Source organism: Musa acuminata, chromosome BXJ2-2 (assembly GCF_036884655.1).
Source record: "Musa acuminata AAA Group cultivar baxijiao chromosome BXJ2-2, Cavendish_Baxijiao_AAA, whole genome shotgun sequence".
Taxonomy (NCBI): domain Eukaryota; kingdom Viridiplantae; phylum Streptophyta; class Magnoliopsida; order Zingiberales; family Musaceae; genus Musa; species Musa acuminata.
In genome coordinates this window covers 17,545,362-17,567,364 of record NC_088339.1, presented here as the reverse complement: position 1 = coordinate 17,567,364, position 22,003 = coordinate 17,545,362, and the positions used below count along the sequence as shown (strand labels likewise).

Below are 22,003 nucleotides of genomic sequence, written 5' to 3'. Positions count from 1 at the left end.
GGTTGTAAATGTTCTCTCCTGAACCTATCAAAAGGAGAATCGAGTTGTAAAGGTAGTTAATCTTCGTAGGAGTTGCGCCGGAGTCAAGACCATGATCACGTTGAGGGTTCGAGAGTTTGACAGAAATCCGGACAGTCATCGGAGGTTCTGTGGGAACAAATCCGAGAAGTGCAGGAGCTTGCCAAAGAAGCTCGTCGGAACTCGCCAAGAGGATCGTCGCAAGTTCAGGAGTTTGCCGGGAGTCCGCTAGAGCATCGCCGAGGGTTCGCCGGAAGTTTGCCGGAAGCTCGCAGGAAGAAGCGATTGACGCACTAGAACATATTTTACAATATTAATGTCTTGTCGTAGTTAGCATGAAGATTAAGTTAGGATTGGGAGGTGATCCCATTATCTTAATCTAGAGCCAACTAAGCCCTTGACAGACCCAAATTGGGTCGAATGGATCAGCCCATTCAAACCCAGAATTCCTAGCCAATAGTGGCACCGCCAGGCCCGACGATGGCACTACCCAGGAGACTCGGTCTCCCAGGAGTTCTGAGTGGTGGTACTGCCAGAGCTCGGTCTCCGAGCTCTGCCAAGCGGTGGTACTACCCTAGTCAAGCGATTGACTCCTAGTACTATGACAAGTAAGACATTAATACTACAAAGTAACGGACTCCAAGCGGTGGTACTACCCTAGTCAAGCAATAGTATCGCCAGAGCTCGGTCTTCGAGCTCTGCCAAGCGGTGGTACTACCCTAGTCAAGCGATGGTACCGCTAGAGCTCAGTCTCCGAGCTCTGTCATGTGGTGGTACCGCCCAATGTTAGATGCCAGGCTGTAGTACCGCCCAGTTATGGTGGTGATATCGTCAAGACCTTGGAAATCCAAGAGATGATACTTTTGAGCTCCAATTTCAAACTGATTGAGGCCTATAAAAACCCTATCCTTTCTGCATGAAAGGGGCACCGAAAGCTTGCTTTTATTCTGAATATTTGAGAGCTTAAAAGTGTTGTAAAAGGCTAGAAGTTCTTCTCCCTCTTTCTTTCTAGGTGTTGATCATTTAAGAGAGGAGTGAAAATCTGTAAGGGTTGTCTCCTAAGCCCGTCAAAAGGAGAAAAGTTGTAAAAGGGTGGTTGTCCTTCGCTTATTTAAGGAAGGCCTCTAGTGGATATCGGTGACCTTATCGGAGGAGGAAGCCAAAAGTGGATGTAGGTCAAGATTGACCGAACAACTCTAAATCTCGGTTTGCATTTACATTCTGCTATTTATCTTAATTGCAAACTGCCTCCGTTGCTTTACGTTATCTATACTTCTGTTTGATCTCAAGTTAAAGTTCTTTCCGAAACGGTTTTCATACGAAAATCCTTTTAACCGACGAAAAGTTTTTCGCTACACTTATTCACCCCCCCCCCTCCCCCCTCTTAGTGCTCTTCCTAACAAATATATGTATCTATAGTTTTTGGCATGGTTCAAATTGGATCATAGTTTTCTACTTAGATCCAAAATATTTATATTATTATCTAAAAAATATAGTTCTAGAAGATTCTTTTCCCCAGTATTTTAGAATTTTTGTAAAAAATTCTAGAACACTTATGATCCATTTTGTGAAAAAATATATATAAATGTGTATATCTTGTAGATAAACATGCATTGTAAATATTACTTAAGATATTAGGTGATATTTATTAAAGAAAAATCCAACAATCAAATGGTCTTTTAATTTAAAGAAATTTTTAACCCATTATGTTCATAATAAACAATAACTCACGGTGTGGCAATATGAATTTGATCCGAAATTGCAAACGGATCATTAGACATCCACTTCAATCCAAGTTATATAATCAATCAGATCCGGAGCTAATATTCACGAATCGCCAAGCTTCCGTGATCGGATCATTGGCATGGATCCGGGTCTAATGACGTTCACGACTCGCAAAGCTTCTGTGATCGGATCATGACCCGACTTGTCAACAAGCGACACGATAAAGAAGGCTTAGAAAACTGAATCCCATAAAGACCGCTTTTATAAAGGTGGCGACTCCTCCCCTCGTTCGCATACTCTGTCACTGCCGCTTTTTCTGCGTCTCCATCATCTCAGATCGCGATGGCGACCGTCGGAGGGATCAAGGAAGTGGAAGGGATTGCTAACAGCGCCGAGACCGAGCAGCTCGCCCGCTTCGCCGTCGACGAACATAACAAGAAAGAGGTATTTTTTAAATTTCTTTCCTTTTCCCTTTTGGTATGGTTTCACTTTTTTCTGGAAAATAGTAATTTTATCATAATTTTATTTTCTATAAGTGTTGTATGATTCCCAAAATTGTGTTTTTTCCTATCGTGATCCGGTTTCTGGATTTTTTTGACAGCGTTTCTTGAAAAAAAGACCCTTTTTTTTTTCATTCTCGTAGTCCTCTTCAATCTGTTCACGTGATCGAAAAACCCTAAATTTGATATTATGTTTCTTGTAATCGGTCTTTCTTTGTACATGTTTTCCTGTGATGTATATTGTGTTGGTTGATTCAAATTTCTTAAATATCTTTGTGTGGTGATGAAGAATGCTCTCTTGGAGTTCGTGCGCGTGGTCAAGGCGAAGGAGCAGGTGGTTGCAGGGACCCTGCACCACTTGACCGTCGAGGCCGTCGATGCAGGGACGAAGAAGGTCTACGAGGCCAAAGTGTGGGTCAAGCCATGGCTCAACTTCAAGGAGCTGCAGGAGTTCAGGCACGCTGCGGACTCGGCCTAAGGATCATGGTCTTGGGCGTGGTAATACGATGCTGTGAGACCGCATGTTGCTTACAAGTTGGTATTTATCATGTCTAGGAGGTATTATGATGTTTGCAAGACCACAAGCAGGCATTTTTATGTCTAGGAGATAATTTTTGTTGTTGCAACACCACTGGTTGTTTGCAATAAGACATTTATTCTGTGAATTAGGTTCTTTGATGTTGTGAGACCACAGTGTGTTTTGCAAGTAGGCATTTATTAGTAGAGAAGACAATACTATGTTGCGAGACCACCGAGTAATTGCAACAGGCATATATGTGAAGTTTGTACTCCTAATTTAGGATTTTAATTGTCTAGCCACAGTTTGTCACTGAAATCTGTGTCGACATTAGGAGTGCTGGTTAGCATGATTTTGTTGTTCTTGAAAATGTGAATGACATTGTAGATCTAGAACAAATAAGGAAAACATGAACAAAGAAATTGTATCGGCTTGGGTTAATTCAGTGATTAGAAGTGATAACATAGTTCGTCTAACTGTACATGCAAAATACATGTCAGTCTCACAGACGATGTTATGCCTTATTCTGGCAATACACAGACACCAAGATCAGTTCCTAAGTTAAGTAAAAGACAGAAGCTTATTTCCCGGTAAATAGATTACATTCTCAATGCACATAGGTGCATTGGCTTGTCACTCCATGTATTGCACTGCCATACTGGCTCTATCAGCAGATAGGCACACAAAGTCATCTATTTTCTGCTTAATGTAAAGTACCACTGAGTTTTGTATCTGCAAGTTATACTTGTTAAATTTTTTTCTCTTGTTCTTTAAAATAAAATTATGATATTTATAATGAGAAGAACAAACAGAACGTGATTGTATACTTATTATTGAAAATATTCATTTGATCTTCATTTATTTAACTGTGGGCCTCTTTCATGATCAGTTTACTTTGTGCAGCCCAACTTTAATCCAATTAAATGCTTGAACAAAATAACAAAGAATTCATGTGAGGAATCTGATGGTTAGCCAATTAAACTATCCTATTTACCTTGACATAAATGTCATGTTACAATCTTTCATTGAAGCCCATTGAGCTTTCTAGTTTCCTTACCTGTTGCAATTGCTGTATGAAAAAAATAGTAGTAGTTGTCAATCTCTTTTTTTTTTTAAATAGTTCTTGCATGTTACAGTTGCAAGATGAAGAGATCGATAAAGATATTATTCATAGAGTAAAAATAGGATGGTTAAATAGAGAGGGGCGCTAGGAGAACATAATTTTTTTGTATATTTTATTTCTTAACTGTACAATACTCAGATCTATAAAATAATGTTGGTCTTACAATTGTCTTATAAAATTGTTCTTATATGATCATCAGATATTTTTGAGATTAAAAAAATATTTTTGTAAGACAATTGTGAGATTAATATTATTTTATGGATCTGAGTGTTGGGCAGTTAAGAAATCAGATATACAAAAAAATTATATTATCGAGATGAGAATATTGAGATGGATGTTAATGTTCCTAAGAAAAATGAAAAATAAAATATTTTTATTCGTGAGCAACTAGGTATTGTTTTGATAGAGGATAAAGTAAGAGAAAATCATTTTAGATAGTATGTACATGTACTTAGGAGACCTCCGAATGCGGTATTCAGAAGAAGTGACTTGATTAATATTTGTACGAGGCGAGGTAAAGGAACATCTAAAAAATCTTTAATAGAAACTATAAATAAAATTTAAATACTCTAAACTTAATTAGACATGACTTTTTATAAATCTCAGAGGCAGCAAAAGATCCATTTAGCTGACCCCAAATTGTTGGAACTCATGGCTTTATCGTCGTCGTTGTTTCATGTTATAGCTTTTTCTTCACATGTTTTGATGTGATGTCATAGGAGCATTTGTACCTGTTACTAGTAGCTTATTTGCGAGATTGTAGTATTATTACATCTCCAACATCAGATGACCTCTTCGAAGAAAAATGGATATGTTACATGCTGTGTGTATTGCACCCATGGAACAACTGGTTGGTAACAATAGAGTAAATTTGAAGCTTGGACCAATGCCCATGTGCACATGGAGTCAAGTATACAATCGTTACATGTCCAGCCTTATTGCTTCTCTGCCATACCTTGTAGAATGGTCTATGTTGTCACGGCAAGCCTCATTATGTGCTTCATTGACATAAACCTGTATGGCTTCAGTGCCAACTCATGATCCTTTGGTTAAAAGTGCAGCAAACCATGCAGTGAGCACCAGCTCATAGATCCTCAGCCCTCCCAGTTGAAATTCTGTTTGCAAAGAAGGAAGATTTGCATCTTGACTTTTTGGCCTTTGCACTTCTTTTACTTCACAGTAACTGCATAATTATTGCTTTAAATAGGTTCTTTTTATGGTGTTAAAATCTCTTTTGAGCATACAATAATTTTTCCTATTTTCAGGTGATTGAAGACTTTTGCCAAGTTTGAATTGAAGATCCTGTGTATCAATAATTTCAGGAGTAACTATAGTAGCTTTAGCTTTACTACAGGAACTCCTGATTAATGGCTTTATTAAGGTGTTGTGATACACCTATATAATTCCTTCTTGGAACTCATGTATGTTTGATATATATTTATATCAAATTTGGTGCTTAAATAATCTTGATCCTTGTTCCATGTGTTAAAAGTGGATGTCCAACAAAGAATGCCCCATCTTTTGAAGTAGCATCAATTTGGCGCATTGGAGCTTTCTGCAAGATTTATGTGTTAATCATGAGCCATAAGAATCTATAAATCAGTTCATATTGGTGATTACCAAAGGTATGATGCCAATCACCATCAAATGGATTGTCTTTTCATTGTTCTTTCCTCATAGTGAGCAATAATGGGTTTTTTTTTTATGTTGGTTATTGCAAAATATTATAAACACCACTCTGATATAGATTTTGTAACATATCAGGCTGGTATAATACTGGTTTTTCAGCATTATATATGATCTAATGTTCTTTGCTAGTAAACTAAACATTAATCAATCAATATTTAAATTCTAGTTTACATGATTATAACATTATAAATATTGCAAATTTGTTAGAATAACTCCACATTTTAGCTTTTTCCCATAAAATATTCCCCATTTCTGTTTTATAATGTTCTTTTTGCAGTATGATAAAAGCACCATCGAACACTTTTTCCTCCTTTTCCCTCGTTTTTTTTTAATCCATCAACCCTTTCATTTAGCTTGGTTCAGATAATATATTTTTTTTCCTATTAGTTAATAAAATTTAAAATATGTTTAAATACATTTAAATTAATCATAGTGATAACTATATAGTCTAAAATTTTAAAAGTATAAATATTTAGGGTTACTATAATAATACTATTATTTTTGTATTTTATATAAAAATGATAAAATTATTAAGTAAACCAATAAATATTAAATATCAATTAAATCCACCGTAATTATTGTTCCACATCAAACAATAAGAGAATCTCAACTTTCTATGAGAGCAAAATTTTCCTCATTGACAATTTCTTAAAATTTTAAATTCTCATCAAAATCCAACCGATTCAATGTGGCATCGAATATGTTATATTTCTAAATGTTTCAAAAGGTTATGCACACGACAAATTCTTTGATCGTATTAAACAATATTTTAGGAAGATATATTTAAATTAATAACTATTTATATACACATATTGTAGATTAATATAGATTTTTTGGAGCATTTTAAATAAGCCGGTTCGGGTCCACTCTGATCCGTAATTAGCGAACCGGCTTACGTGATCCGGGGCAATTTAGTAATTTCGTCATCCACGGAAACCCCAACGTCCACTCCGCTGTATACACGAGCCGTTCTCCGCTATCTCCGTTTCCCTCTTTTCCTCTCACTGCTGCTGTTGCTGCTCTCCTCCGCTCTCTCGCCAGCCTTTCTTCTTCGCGGCGTGTGATCGATGGGGACGCTGGGGAGGGCGATCTACACCGTCGGATTCTGGATCCGGGAGACCGGCCAGGCCATCGACCGCCTCGGCTGCCGCCTCCAGGGCAACTACCTCTTTCAGGAGCAGTGTAAGATCCCTCCGTCCCCTTCTTTTGATCTGATGATTCGAGCTGCTGAACGTGCCCTTAGTTCCGAAATAGATTATTTGGGTTTCCATGCGCTCCCTCTCTCTCTAGAATCTTGAGTACTGATGCGGCATACATCACTAACTTTCAGAATTTGAAGGCAAATCGGTGTGAGAAAGCAATTCGGTTAGTTTTTTGGCTTTTTAACCTGTGATTTCTGCTTTCTTCATACCATTTTTCAGTGTCGAGGCATCGCACACTCATGAACATATTTGACAAAGTACCGAATGTACATAAAGATGCCTTTGTGGCTCCAGGCGCATCTGTTATTGGTGATGTCCAAGTAGGCCAAGGATCATCAATTTGGTATGGATGTGTTCTCCGAGGTATGTTTATGTTAAACAAATTGGTGAGGTATCGTGTGCGCATCTAGCAGAGCATGATTATCCGAAAGCCCTTCTTTATTTTTTTCTTCACAAATTTGACATTCTTGATATGCTGGTATTCAACTGAGAATGATGTATCAATATTGGCATATGGTAGAAAGTATCACTCATATCTTGTTTTAGTGCTTGATGCATCAAGTAGGTAATTTACATCGCCAGGTAATGTGATGCATTGAGGTACTTCGCATTAGTTGTCCTTGTGATGTACATGTCTGTAAAGAATTTAGATGATATATTTTTCTTTTGAGTTTTACTTTAGTGTAAAGCACTCTATTACTACTTTCACATGATATTAATATTTGTGCCTTCCTGTTTCTGATTTTTCTAGAACTGCCTAGAATGGATATCGTGGCAGTATATGTCAACATTTAACTTGTGATGGTTTGATAAAAAGTGAGGAGCCGTTTGTCGGCAAAGATGCTGTTTGATTCCTTTAAGCAGGTTGGATATAAAATTGGAAAATGGAGAACTTTAATTCAGTGGTTATTGTGTAGCTGGAGACCAAGGCATCGTTTAAAAGATTTGCAGATACTGATTTAGACTGTTGATTTGAAATCCTCAAGAAATAGGATTTGGCTGTTTCAATTTCCTAGGACAGGCTGTAAACAATTGGACATGATCAATTCTGTACAAAATTAGTGATTAACTTGTATCGCTTGAACCTGATTAATCTTGATCGATTCAGACTTGAGGTTGGGCACCAGTGGGGATGAGAAGCAGAAATAATATCGCAATGTGGCAAATCTAGCTTATAGATTGGCAGCTACTCTAGTGATGAAATTGGTATTTACTGTTCCATTAATCTGTGATTGGAAGTCCCAAGAGAAATAAAAGGAGAAGAATAGGTTTTGAAGGGTTCAAGGAAATAAAATGGCTACTGATACAATAAGAAGCTGAATATAAATTAAAATGTGTTGTTTTCGGTTAAATTGTCTATGTAAGAAGCAAAAATTACTTTGGTTTAGTTACAAATGTAAGTGGTTCCATTATGATATTTCAAAAAGTTTCTTATTTAATTTTTTAATTTATTGTATTTTTATGTTGAAATATATATACTTTTGTACTTTTATTTGTTGTTCTCTTTTTCATATCTGGCTCCTAACTTGACATGTAGTTTTTTCTTTGTTGTATTCTTCTATTCCTAACATGTTTTGTCATCTTCATATTTCTTCTAAGCCTAAGTTATTTTTAGTATTTTTTAATGTTTATATTATTTATCTTTAGTATATATTGACTTTTTGTTTTTTCTTGAATTTTATAATTTTTTAGTTTATGCTTTTCTTTGAAGCCATGTTATTTTGATCTAGATTGCTCAATATGCTTGATTCTGATCTCATTCACAGTTTCTTAAAGAAATTATTCATCATGTAATATCTAGATGATTTACACAATTGCTTAATCCATACTTAGGAAAACATATTCAGGTAGAACTATAAAAGCATGCTTTGGGTTTTATGAGAGGTATCCTTTCATAATTGCAATTAACAAAACTTTATCCACTCCATTAGATTGATCTTAAGTTCCTACTGGGAAACTACTCATACAAATACAAAATTATGTTTGTTATTTATTGTGAATCACCTAACTTAAAAATAATTTTTAGTTCATGATATTCCCTTGAAAGATTTGAAGAATTGAAGGAATGAAATTCCTTTGAAAGATTGGAGGAAGTTAATTTATGGTAGTGTTATTAAAAGGCGCTTGAGTGCTTGCCTAGGCACTCGGGCGAGGTGTGGTGAGGCCCGAGTGCCTCACACAATGGTTGAGAGACACGCTTCAGTGAAGCGCCAACTGGGCACTCGCCTTAGCCCAGGCGTCGAGCACCTCGGGTGAGCGCCCAGTTGAATTTTGACCAAATTGTCAACTAGTTCAATTAAACTAGGCATTAGTTGGTTCAATTGAACCAACTAAGCACAATAAACAAACCCCCCGTCCTTGCATGACCCACGCATGCATAGTAAAACCCACGCCACAGTTTGCCCTCGATGCACCTCTGCTTTGTCGTTGCTGCCTCCGTGTGTAGCTCTCTTCACCGCCGACGGACAAGTCTAATGCTTCCTCTATCATTGGCAGACAGGTCCGAAGATCCTGTCGTTGTAGCTCTCGTGCATAGTTCCCTTCGCCGCTACTGCTTTCGTGTGTAGTTCACTCCGCTACCGAGGGACAGGTCCACAGCTTCCTTCACCACCGATGGACACATCTGAAGCTTCCTCCACCCTTGATGTCATCGTCGGTAGCTTTCTCTATCGTTGCTGCCATCGTCCACAGCTTTTTCCATCGCTGTTGTCGTAGTCCACAGCTTTCTCCACTGTCGTTGCCACCGTCCGAAGGTTTCTTTGTCACCCGCACTCTCTCCTTCCCCACCTTCCATCGTTGGTGACTCCACTACCGTTGCCACTGTCCGAAGGTTTTGGGACCTTGGCACCTTTTGGCGCCTAGCGCTTTTAAAAACATTGATTTATGGTTAATTAGCCATGTAGCTACATGACATTTATGGTGTTGGTTAATACAATAAAGATTGAAGGTATTCACCACATAGTTGATTGGGAGAGTGAAAATGGACTAGAATATGCATTGACACCCATTGAAGCCTTTCACATCTGATCGTTGATCGGTATTGGCATTGGATCAATATTTTAAACATTGTTTGAGATAAAAAAATTTTAAAACTCGGTTTGATACAAATACCAATCAGCATTCGGACCACTGGTAATAATACAAGAGTGCTACGTGACGATGTACCAACACGTGGTATACTTGGTACCATTTGGTACCACCCACATCAGAGAGAAAGTGAGAAAGAGAAGGGTGGTGGAGCCCAAGGAGGAGGATGGACGAGGAAGAAGAGGACATGGAGGAAGAAGAGGAGGCCAACGAGACACTGAGAGAAAGACAGAAGAAGAAAAAGGAAAAATAAAATAGTTGTGAGCAAGGTCCGCAATACCGTACCGTACCAGAGTTTCGACCTGGGCTCGGTTCTGGTACGGTACGGTATACCGAGCGGTACACCCAGGTGTACCGCTTGGTATATTTAGGCGTGCCGAGCACTTCGAGAAAGTTTGGTGAATTGTTCCAAAGGTAGGAACTGTAGAACTTATGATAGAGTTCTATTAGAGAAATTCTTAGGCCATATCTTGTTCCAAAGGCAGTTTTCTGCGTGTCCTCTTCTCTGAGTTTTAGTTGATGATAGCTGGATGTGAGATCTGTTTTGGAGTAAATCCGTGTGCCTTGTAATTGAACAAATAAATCGTTTATGTGGAGAAGAGTGTATTTGTCCTATACTGTTACTTGATAAAGATGCCTATAGTCAATTTATATTCACATTGACCTATCATTCGTCTTCACAAAGAGAGCATGTGTACCCCATGGGGATATGATGGATCGAATGAATCCCTTGTTCAACAACTCTTGCAATTGCTTCTTTAGTTCCTTCGGCTCAATTGGTGCCAGTCTATAAGGAGGTTCGAAATTGGTGTTGTGTCAGGGAGAAGTTTGACAGTGAATTTGATTTGATCATGCGGCAACCCTGTCAATTCATCAGGAAATACATCAAGGAAATCCTTAATAATGTGTATGTCCTTAAATCATTCACCAATTAGAATATTCTCTCGGAACAAATTCCAAAGATCCCTAACATCCCTGAAGGAATAGCTTCCTAGCATTATAGTGCCAAAATGATAGGAGGGAATAATTCTTTAGTTCCAATGAGCTGAAAGGATGATTGATAGGGAGGAGAAAATGTTGCAATTTTTCGGAAGCTGTCGATGCTGGTTTGGTATGTCAAAAGCCAATCCATACCTAAAATGACATTGAAATCCCAAAAATCCCAAAGAATAGGAGTGCATAAGGTGCCTAGCAAGGGTTCAAACCCTCGACCTAAGGGATAGGGACTTGGGTATATGCCACCTGTCTTGCTGGTTTGGTGTAAAATCATCTTTACTCAGATCATTTTAGTTTAGCATTTTGGCATTATCCACCTCTAGGTATCCATCATTGGTTATACAACATCATTTCTATGTAATTTCTCATAGTGTCAGTGTAAATCCATCTCTATAGAAGCAAAGATTAGTCCAAGTGCTTAACTTTTTATTTTCATGCCCATCAAGATACGCGATCCTTGTAGGAAAAAGGCAAAGGAATTATACATCATAAATTTAACATACCTAATCACGAATTGGATTCAAAATCATATTCTTTAGAATGTGATTGAGGTTCTTAAAGATGAGAGACAGAAACTCTTGATACTAGAAGCTGCAGAGGTTCTTAACTAGTATATTTTTGTTAAATGTTATTAGATACTAACCCATTTTAAACAATTATTTTGAATTTAGACAGTACTTAAGATGTTCTTGAATCACTGAAAATCCTGAAACATTTATACTCCATGTAGATAAGTCTAAATGGGTCACGCAGGCCATGCCTTGACAGACATTCACCAGCACTTAAATGAACCTTCTTTATATACATGCAGCAATCTATGCCACACAGTGGGCAGTATATTGAGAAAGCGAAAAACGAATTCATGTAGGAAATGATTGCAAGTAAAAGATATTAAAGAGTGGAAATAGAATGGGAATTTTTTCATAAGTGTTCCTTAATTAAATTAATAATTTTATCTTCTTAAGGTTAATCTATTAACAATTCCTGTTAACTCGAGTAGAACTCCCACCAACTATATTGAGTCTAAACAAATTTAAAGCCATAAGTCCAAACAAAATCATCTCACGTAACTTGAATTCTATCATTCAAATCCTATCTAATATGGACACCTCCAAAATCAATTTACGATTCATGCAATAATATGAGACTTCAACTGTATATATTTAAATAATGAAGGATCAGCTAATTTTGAAAATTGTCTCATTATACGTATAGATTTGATTCCATTTGTTTGGTAGCATCAGCTATAGTGTCTGTTATCTCGCACATAATTGCTCTTCTTTATGATATTTTTTAGTTTAATTCACCTACTTATACTTTCATGCCGTTATATGGAGAAATTGTTCCTTTCTCTCATCGACTCCGTGTGTTCAATGGAATATTGTTCTGAGCCTATGATAATCCAGTAGGATCGATCTTTGGTTGAGATTAGAAGGTAAAACTGATCTTGCAATTTTCCCTATCCTTGCATTATCTTCTGGACACTTATGGAGGTCAATGCTTGCCGTAATTCTCTTTAGGTATCTGCTAAATTGTGAATAAGTTTCTGTATAATATGCATTGAATCCTGGGCTTGTTATATATTGATCTGTAATTCTAGTTGTGATGCATGAGATTTTCCTTTTAGTTCAATTTGCTAATGATGTATCAAGATCATGACAAACTCAATGTTGTACACTGATATGTTCTTCGTTGAGACCATCATTTTTATCCCTACCTTTTGTGTGTAATGTTCTATTTCCCCTTGATTATATTTTGGCAACTGTAGCAAAATTTCCAAATGAGAATTTATGGTGTACTTCTCTCTTTATAACCCAACAAAAATTTTCCTTTCTTCTTGTTATGTGGAAAGTCATTCAGGTCTTAGATTGACACTTACATTCATTGATTTTATATTGGTTATTGTTGTTATGTTACTGCTGAATAGCAGTTAGGAAGACATTTATCACTCTTCTTTCATTGATTATTTGCTCTCCAGATATCGGTCCATTAAGACAGTAATAAAGGGCATTGGTTCTGGTATATACATTATTTGACTGACAGTGTTTGTAGTTATTAACATTTTTCCCTAATATTTTTCCAGGTGATGTTAACAGCATCCATGTCGGATCTAGCACAAACATACAAGATAATTCCCTGGTGCATGTGGCAAAATCTAATCTAAGTGGGAAGGTCCTACCAACTATAATTGGAGATAACGTCACAATAGGCAAGTGATGTAATCATGGTTGTTGACAGTTTTACATTAATTTCTAAGCATGAATTCCACAATATATCTGAAAATTAGGCTGTTGTCAAGGTACTTCATTCTTGGTTTATCATGTACTAATTGCTATGTTATGTGAGTACCTTGCATCCTTTCCATAAAATCTAGACACCTAGAATCCTGCATGTTCTGGTTCCGATATAAGTATTGTTTTTTAATTCTTTACTTGTTACATTGCTGCTGGGTTAAGTTTTTTTATTCAAGCTGCAAGATACTTGATATGATTTTCTTATAAATGTCATCATTGCATTAAAGTTTGAACTTTACAGGTCATAGTGTTGTCTTGCATGGATGCACTGTTGAGGATGAAGCATTTGTTGGAATGGGTGCTGTCCTGCTTGATGGAGTTGTCGTGGAAAAGCATGGAATGGTTGCTGCTGGAGCACTTGTAAGGCAGAATACAAGGATCCCTTGTGGAGAGGTTATCGAAATCGACTATTTATCTATTTAGTTATTTTCTTTTCTTTCTTTCTTACTTCAAATAAGTTAAGCTCATAGTAGTAACCTGAAATCATTACCATGCCACTAGCTCTTTTAATTCGGTATGGTCTCACCAATGTCAACCAGACAATCTAGCGAACAAGGAGACTGGGAGAGAGACTGACAAGAAAAGGAGAGCATTATGGTTACTTTAGTTAATATCAGCCATTTCTGAACTTGGGGCTGCAGTGGATGGAGAGCATTGCGCTCCACTTTCGGAGGATGATCGTGGTGGTAGAAGCTCATATAATATTTCATCATACAATATATGAGTTGAGAATCAGGTCATTGTTGGATTAGATTGTCCCAGATCCATTTCCATTCCAGCGAGGAATCAGATTGGGCCATTAATATCTGTGGGGTCATCTAATTGCAGACTTGATCACTTCTGATTCCCAACTGGATATGGAACATATGAATTTACAGCCCTTGGTTGGGCCATGATGAAGCAAAGATGAGTGATTATTTACTTATTAGTTGATTGCACCTCATTTTTAAACTTCTGTTTTGTGACAGGTATGGGGAGGAAATCCTGCAAAGTTCCTGAGGAAACTAACTGAAGAAGAGGTGGCTTTTATTTCTCAGTCTGCTACCAACTATACCAACTTGGCTCAGGTGCACGCTGTGGAGAATGCCAAGTCTTTCGATGAGATCGAGTTCGAGAAAGTACTGCGCAAGAAGTTTGCTCGCAGGGATGAGGAGTATGATTCGATGCTTGGAGTGGTCCGCGAAGTTCCTCCTGAGCTGATTCTTCCTGACAACGTCTTGCCAGACAAATCTCCCAAGCCTTCACACTAGGATAGGATTATTAGGCTGAGACAGTCAAGTTTGGTGGTTTATGTTTTCTTATGCCATCCAATAATTTCAGGTTGGGGTCTTCTGTAGGGTCGACCACCGCACTCTCGGTACTCTGTTCATCTTTTGTCCCTTTTTTAATTATAATCCTAAATTGCTTCCAGAGGATGTGAATGAGAAACATGCTTTTGCTGATTCTATAACAGAATGTTCAACTCAATAAAGAGATTAAAGTGAAATGCTGGTCACCATTAGTCAATCTATGTTATAGAAACCAGTGAAAGGTAAATGTTGATGTCTATGGATTTATTTGTTAAGAGGGAGGGGTCATGTAGATGGTGTATTGTTATCCGAAGATTCTGCAGAGATTTTTCTTCCAACTACCTCAAAGTAATGTGTGTTTTGGGCTCATAGGAGATCGAAAACGTGTTTATGGCGATTAGGGTGACATATTTTGGTCAATCCTATCAGCCTCCAAAGGTGGGAGATGGGAAACGCTTTTGGAGAGGGGACGCTCGCATGGAGCTTTTGGAAAGTGATTTGTCAGCTTTGCAGTCAACAGCACTTTAATATTTATCAGTGTAGCAGCTACGTGTGCTTTCCAAGTTTATCGGATCAAAGAGAGGCACGTGTCATTGATGGCATCAAAGGCACTTTGGCTCATGTCACATCGTGAACGATTTTTTCTTCTTTTAACAACGTAGTCATATACTTTTAAACGTTATATTGAGGTTTTCAAACAGAATCCGTTGCTCGTCACATCATCATCAAGACACCAAACCAAATGATAAAATAATTATTTCATACATTAAAACATTGGTTCACCGTAGAGGGATCGATGATTATGATGAAACTCGAGTTCCGATGATCGACAAGTGTAAGTGGTCATGGTGGACCAATCGCTATCAGAGCGCGTGAGCGTTGGTGGAGGGCACCTGACGACGACGATAGGGCTCAATGGTTGAATGTAGATGGAAAGGAGGACTGATGATCTCATTAAAAAGGCTATCGTCGTAATTGGGATAAACAATGACATCTTAAGGCCACACTCGGTCGGAGGAACATCAATAGCACTATTATGATGATATCGTCACCATGTAAGAAGGCATTGAAGAAACCGAACATGAACACTCACAAAAGCATTACCTTTCTCTCTGTAAATAAAAAGAAATTTGAAGCAAAGACCTCGAAAAAAAAATCTTTCAAATGAATCAAACGATTCAAATCTGACACCCAACCCAAAACCCTCGAAAATTCTCAAAATCAAATGTAAAATATATCAAATTTTTTCATCGGTTCGTGATCAAATCCCTTGATTACGAAGGCGAAAGCCTATAATAGAGTGGAAGACGAAGTGGAATGAAGATAGGACATCCTCTCCATTGTGAGAGTGGTAGGTGTGGAGGAGGGGTTGGGAGGGGTGATAGGGAGGAAGGCCAAGGCACGGAGGAAGGGTGGGTAGACGAAGCTAGCACGACATGGGGTGTCATGTAGGGGTAGCATCATGAAATAATCATTTTACTCTTTAGTTTAGTGTTAATTCGATACGTGATGGAATTCAGGTATAGTGAATTCCATTAAATAAATAGACGATGATATTAAAAATAAAGTTAAACATAATAATTTTCTAATTATGAGAATCTCATTATAATTTTTTAAAGTATAAGAATTACGATACTAAACGGTCCAAGTGTAAGACCAACATGTAAGTAGCTCAATTTTTCTTGATGCTGCCTTATATTTTTAAATTTTTTATATAATATTTTAAAAAATATTTAAATTTTAAAAATAATTATATTTTTCATCAATACCTAGTCAACCAAATAAAATTAGATCGAATATAGTATTTTAGTTCATCGAATCAATTATAATACTTATAAAATAGAGTTATATTATTTTTCATCAGAAGTAAAAATATTATAATTTATTTATTTTTATATTATTCTTTCACAAGAGAACGAAAATATATATTATAAGTTTTTTCAGTTTATATAAACATAAGCTTAAGGCTAATTGAGAAAAAAAGAAAAATATTATTATTCTTTATTTTTGAAATATATGAAATATTTTTAATTTTTATCGAAACAACTAATAGTCTCATATAAATTACTTTATGAAATCTTAAAACTTATAGTAGAGTTAATAATTATGATTTATGAGACTCTTTGCGGGGTATAATCTTTTAACAAAATCTCAAAATGGGGGAAATCGTCACTCATCTTATGAAAAAAAAAATAATTAATTTTTAATAAAAAAACTCAACTGGCACAATTATGCTTGATGGAATTGATCCATTCACTAGAAACCTAATTTAATAATACGATATACATTTTAAGCTAAATTTCTAATTTGCTATTAAATTTTATTATTATATTTAAAATATGCAAAATTTATATTTGTAATTCAAATTTTCACTATTTCTAATTTATTATTAAATTGTATTGTCACTCACATCATCCTCCTAGTCAAATCCTAGTCAGAATCAAATCATAGTCCATCTTACTCTCACTTTTAATCTAAACCATCCAACTATCCTGGAAAAATATGCATAAAAAATATGTATGTATATAATGTATATACATGTATATATATATATATATATACATGTATATATATATATATACATGTATATATATATATATATACATGTATATATATATATATACATGTATATATATATATATACATGTATATATACATGTATATATATATATATATACATGTATATATAAACCTAATCATGCTGTTCTCAGATCACAGGAGCAAGGCAAACAAATCACAAATGGAGAAGAATAATTGATGCTGGATGTCTACTTATTCATCTTAAAAGAACAAATGATTTAAATGTTCAGCCATGCTGGAACTCGTTGGAGTCTTCAGGCTTCATAATTACATTTGAAGAACTTGTCACCACTCATGATTTACAGTTATGGTAGCAGTATGAAGTCAAACTGTCTAAATCTCCATTAAGAACAAGCAGAAGAATAAAAACTTCTGTCAAATCCTCGGTACTAAGCTCGGATGACTTGTGTGCTTTCAATGTAAAGAAACACGAAATTCCACAGCGGTAAGTAGTCAATCCACTTGCAGAATAAACACAACTATCGCCGACCATTTGCCCAATTTCTGATGTTGTTTCTGGATTTCGGAACAGGATGTTTATTGTGCCGTTGTGTCGGCAGATCATGCAGCTCCATTACTTGTATAGTTCGCTGCTTCTTTGCTGCGGCAAGTAAAATGGCATGCACCCATCAGAAAAGCTATATGTTTAGCTACTTGAACAGAAGAACACGGAACTGGAACAAACCATGTTCTGCCTGCTGGTAGCCTTCATGAAGCTTCCTTTTCGCCAGTTCTAGCTTAGTTCTCATGGAGGCTTCCTCTGAGAATTTTGTTTTCTGCATAGAAAACAAAATAGTTATATAAACTACATGTCTAAAATTTTCTAACTTCTTGTGGAACTTACATCTTGTGTGGTTACCAACTGCTTTCTCCGAGGTCCAGCGTCATCTTGATACTGCTTAGGCTTCATCTCACCGCCAGCTTTTAGAGTGCGGACTAGCTTTGGTGGTCTGCCAGGCCCAGAATCGGGAATCACTGGCTTGCTTTGCTTGTTCAAAATACCCTCATGCTTGGATTGGCATATCAAGGGATCCTGTTGCTTCATTCGTCTCATTACCGGTGCCTGCTGCCTCATCTGTTTTAACTCTTCTGGAATAGCTGAATGCGGTGGTTCTTTCCTCATCACTTCCTTCCCTTCTGGAACAGCCAACTCTCGCAGCTCTTGCCTCCTTGTCTCCGGCTTCTCTTTTGGCATTAAAGATTGATCTAGAGGCTGTATTTTCCTCTGTGGTACATCATGTACCGTAGGCATTCCATTTTCTCGCTGCTTCTCGACGTCCATGTTATTTCTAAAATCTGGATAATATTTTCGGAAAAAAGATGACATCAGTAATATTGATTAATGAAACATACCAGCATACCATAAGCAAAAAGCAAAGCAAAAGCACAGTTACTCACTTCCATCATCATCCATTTCGTCGAAGAACTTCATGTCCAAAATGTAAAAAGGAGGACATAGAAAATGAAACCTAGTCAATTGACTTCAAAAAGCAGCGGTGCAATTCAGAAGATATATAATATTTAATGTATCATCCCAATATTTATATCTTATACCTCAGAGAGCTGGATGGAAGCAGTTTGTGTGGCAAACAAAGCTCCCTCATCCAAGGGAGGAGAAGGAAGCCCTTCCTCATCTTCCATGGGAGGATTTACAGACTCCGGAGATTTATCATCTGTGATAGTGAGTTTGAAATCACCTATGAGATTTCAAAAATAACAAGCCATGAAAACAAATAAGAGAAGATATGCTATACCTGCAACGGCCGCTGTAGCCCTCACCCATTCATCTACCAAAAGCTTCCAACCCCTGCCGCGCAAAAAGATGAATGGAAGCAATGCAAGATGAGCAACTAGACAACTAATATGTATCCACATTCAGTGAGCAGAGTCCATTGGAAGACACTAAAATGTAATTAACAATTCAGAAGTCATTTGCGTAACCCTTTCAACTAGTCCGTGGAGCAAAGGAGCAATAGTTATTCATCAGTACTCAATATTTGCCTCCACCAAACAAATTACCTTTTCGAAATAATGCAATAAAAGAATAAAGAAACAAATATGAAACAAGAAAGAAAGCAAGCATAGAGCACTAGTTATTCATTCATAGGAAAGATACATGAACAATTCCCTTTTTTTTAGTTCTCTAAACAACTTTGATAAAGCAATGCAAGCTTACTCAATAAGAGTGCGGACAAGGTGGCGAATTGGCTTTGAGTTGTGTCTTCGCAGACCGTTAACTGCCTTTCCAATTTCAGTTGCCTAAGACAAAAAAAGATACATGAATTTAACATAACATGAAGCAAGGCATTGCTTATGTCCGACAAACTCTATGCATCCTTAGGCTAAAAAAGCTCCATCAACTACACTCGAATCCTATACTCTTTCTTCACCTTCAGTACTTCGACAGAAAGCTCCATCAACTGCAGCCTCCTCAACGATTCGAACAATACACTATCAGACTGCAAACCAGCGAAGCAAGTTTCAGTACAATCAGCGATGTTAGTCCAAATTCCAAATCAAAATTGAAACAGCACATTCGAGTTATTCAATGCATCATAAACTACATCAAAGCCAGATTTTACTAAGGAAAGGATGGCACAGACCTCATCATGGTGGTTGGCAAAGATCTCCTTAATCCTGAGAACCTCCCCAACGATTTGGCTCTCTTCTTCAATCTCCTCGGTGAGTGCCTCCGCCTCGTCAAAGCTGTAATTGCTCACGATCCGGTTCAAGTCCTCAGGCCCATCATTGCTACTGTCCACCTTGCTCTCCTTTTCCCCGTCCCTCTTAACGCTGCGATCACCCTCCTCCCCCTCGGCAACGCGATCGCACCCGAAGCATCGCGGCAGCAGCACGGCGAACAGCTTCTCTACTATCTGATCCCTCCTGCTCCTGAACTCCTGGGGGTAATCAGAGGCCGCGACGAGGATTGCGTGCTCCATCACCTCGAATATATCCGAATTGGCACTGCGGAAGAACTTTCTCCAGTAATCGAGCGGCCCGGACGAGCTCGCCATGGCGGCGAGAGGCGGCTCCAACGATCGAAGGGCGAAGTGATCGGAAATGAAACTCGACTCTGCTTGATCGGTTCTCGAGGCCGAATCTTCGACGCGAGCACCGATCTGTGATCGGTAAACTCAAATGGGTATCAATGTCCCCGCTGATTGGATCAGTTCCTGTCTTCCTAGATTATCCAAAACACCAACGAAATCCAGCAAAAAAGAGGAAATGTTACAAGAAAATCACGAAAAGAACCGAATTCTCCACCGATTCGCCTCGGTTGCAATCAACAGCCCACAGAACTCCAATTTTTCTCAAGAAAAAGCGAGAAAAAACCCATCAAATCCCCCTTTTGGCAACCTTCTTTCGTTTTGCTTCGATTCCTTGAAGGAAACCAATTTCGACAGTTCCCCCAAAAAGAACCCTATTTTCCTCTATTGTAAGTTTCTCCTCCGCCACGAAACAAAAACCCCTCAAATTAGGGAAAGACTGAGCACCAAAAAGCAAGAAAAACTCGAAGAAATTACCCCAAAAAAAAAAAAAACTGTTTGTTCTCAATCTTCCTTCTCACTATCGATTATCGTAATCAGTATTTTCCTTCCTCGCTCTGCAAATTCCCAGAAGAAGGAGGAGGGAGGGAGGGAGGAAGGGAGGCGAAGAATAGTAGCACCACCACCGAAGCGACGCAAGGACAGAGACAAATACGGGCGAAAGAATCCAACAGCCCAATTACGTCCCCTTCGCCCTTGGTCTCTTCCGCCACCCTCCCCCGAGCTCCCCAAAAAATAATAAATAAATAAAATAAAAATAATATTATATATAAATATAAATATAAATATAAATATATATATATATATATATATATAAATAAAAATAAAAGAAAACGAGATTAAAAATCCGATCATGGAATTAATTTATGGTTCGGTAAAGATGAACGATCACGATAGTGGAGGGAAGGAGCGAGGGCGGTGCTCGAAGCGCGAACCGGTCGCCATCGTTGACTCACCGAAACGGACGGCTGTGATGGGCTCTCGTCCGAAGTCCCACGTGCACCGATCCGACGCAGATGTGATACGTCCGATCTCATCAAGAGTCGGAATGGTGGACGGCTGTGATATGCTCGTTTAACCCAATTTTCCCCACTTGTCGGGTCTTACTGTGAGGATGGAGATAAGAGTGGGTTCTTTAAATTTTATGCTATTAAACCCTCCCTTTTAACTACCTCGGTACATAAAAACGATTCGAATAATTAATTATTTATTAAATATGAAATTAATTTGAACCTGACTAGAGGGGTATTTTTAAATTTTGATTTAAATGAGTAGAGATTCAACGCAACAATTGATAGGATATTCATAAAGGGTATTTTTATTCAAATTCAGATTTAATCAAATCGTGAATTGATTTAATGAGTCAAGTATTTCATGACATAAAAAGGGCGATGATAATTAGAATTTAAAGGTTGCCGATGATGATATTATTGATGGATCTGACACATGCACTATCAAATACTATGTCATCATCATCAACACACCAACAATTCAGAACGCCTCGTTAACACATAAATGATAACATTCGATGCACCAAATTAATGTTGCATGTAACCACCACATAAATTATAACATTCGATGCATTAAATAACTCTTCATATTCAAGTAACACCTAACAATCCAATATAAGTATCACTTAAATTAAGTAAGTATTCATTTAATTAGGAATTATTATAAAAGGCCTCAAAAGAGTGGCTTAGAAGCACTATGACTAATATTATACTTTGCTCCTCCAACCATATCCGATTGACTTATGCATCACATGAGTTTCTTTATCCAACTTACATCAATATAATTTTTTTACAGCAACCCAACTATTCATGTTTGAGCTAGCCCCAGAAAATTTACCAAATGATAATTTTGACAACCCAACAAAGATAATAAAACGAAAAAAATAAAAGCGACAAGAACACCAGATTTACGTGGTTCGGTC

General features: G+C 37.4%; 3 protein-coding genes across 6 annotated transcripts; 2 read left to right on the top strand and 1 right to left on the bottom strand.

The window, feature by feature from the left end:
- The first annotated feature begins 1,985 nt into the window (after positions 1-1,985).
- LOC135605175 (cysteine proteinase inhibitor 6-like) lies at positions 1,986-5,347 on the top strand. 4 transcript variants are annotated; one of them, XR_010484384.1, is made up of 3 exons: positions 1,986-2,187; positions 2,533-2,777; positions 5,149-5,347. XR_010484384.1 is itself a non-coding variant. In XM_065094953.1 (3 exons), exons 1-2 carry the CDS (start codon positions 2,086-2,088, stop codon positions 2,719-2,721), a joined length of 291 nt encoding a protein of 96 aa, XP_064951025.1. In that variant the 5' UTR covers positions 1,986-2,085; the 3' UTR covers positions 2,722-2,741; positions 5,149-5,347. The 4 variants fall into 4 exon arrangements, 2 of the variants coding, with proteins under 2 accessions (XP_064951025.1, XP_064951026.1); XR_010484385.1 differs by having other exon boundaries at positions 2,533-2,801; XM_065094953.1 differs by having other exon boundaries at positions 2,533-2,741.
- A 1,200-nt stretch (positions 5,348-6,547) lies between these two features.
- LOC135605174 (gamma carbonic anhydrase 1, mitochondrial-like) lies at positions 6,548-14,561 on the top strand. The gene is made up of 5 exons (XM_065094952.1): positions 6,548-6,754; positions 6,994-7,137; positions 12,941-13,066; positions 13,393-13,544; positions 14,120-14,561. Exons 1-5 carry the CDS (start codon positions 6,640-6,642, stop codon positions 14,399-14,401), a joined length of 819 nt encoding a protein of 272 aa, XP_064951024.1. The 5' UTR covers positions 6,548-6,639; the 3' UTR covers positions 14,402-14,561.
- Positions 14,562-17,181: 2,620 nt separating this feature from the next.
- On the bottom strand, positions 17,182-20,777 carry LOC103973964 (probable mediator of RNA polymerase II transcription subunit 26b). The gene is made up of 9 exons (XM_009388669.3): positions 19,624-20,777; positions 19,411-19,479; positions 19,197-19,279; positions 18,775-18,827; positions 18,575-18,693; positions 18,419-18,446; positions 17,865-18,316; positions 17,706-17,796; positions 17,182-17,621 (listed from the first exon to the last, which is right to left on the bottom strand). Exons 1-9 carry the CDS (start codon positions 20,035-20,037, stop codon positions 17,500-17,502), a joined length of 1,431 nt encoding a protein of 476 aa, XP_009386944.2. The 5' UTR covers positions 20,038-20,777; the 3' UTR covers positions 17,182-17,499.
- Between the last annotated feature and the right edge of the window lie 1,226 nt (positions 20,778-22,003).

What these genes read in the sequence shown, in the direction of transcription:
- LOC135605175 (XM_065094953.1), top strand. Translation starts at nt 2,086, where the DNA reads ATGGCGACCGTCGGAGGGATCAAGGAAGTGGAAGGGATTGCTAACAGC. An exon ending in ACGAACATAACAAGAAAGAG is followed by an intron (nt 2,188 to 2,532) that starts GTATTTTTTAAA and finishes GTGGTGATGAAG; the next exon opens with AATGCTCTCTTGGAGTTCGT.
- LOC135605174 (XM_065094952.1), top strand. Translation starts at nt 6,640, where the DNA reads ATGGGGACGCTGGGGAGGGCGATCTACACCGTCGGATTCTGGATCCGG. An exon ending in CTACCTCTTTCAGGAGCAGT is followed by an intron (nt 6,755 to 6,993) that starts GTAAGATCCCTC and finishes ACCATTTTTCAG; the next exon opens with TGTCGAGGCATCGCACACTC. An exon ending in TGGAGATAACGTCACAATAG is followed by an intron (nt 13,067 to 13,392) that starts GCAAGTGATGTA and finishes TGAACTTTACAG; the next exon opens with GTCATAGTGTTGTCTTGCAT.
- LOC103973964 (XM_009388669.3), bottom strand. Translation starts at nt 20,037, where the DNA reads ATGGCGAGCTCGTCCGGGCCGCTCGATTACTGGAGAAAGTTCTTCCGC. An exon ending in CTTCCATCCAGCTCTCTGAG is followed by an intron (nt 18,447 to 18,574) that starts GTATAAGATATA and finishes TTGGACATGAAG; the next exon opens with TTCTTCGACGAAATGGATGA. An exon ending in CTACCAGCAGGCAGAACATG is followed by an intron (nt 17,622 to 17,705) that starts GTTTGTTCCAGT and finishes TACTTGCCGCAG; the next exon opens with CAAAGAAGCAGCGAACTATA.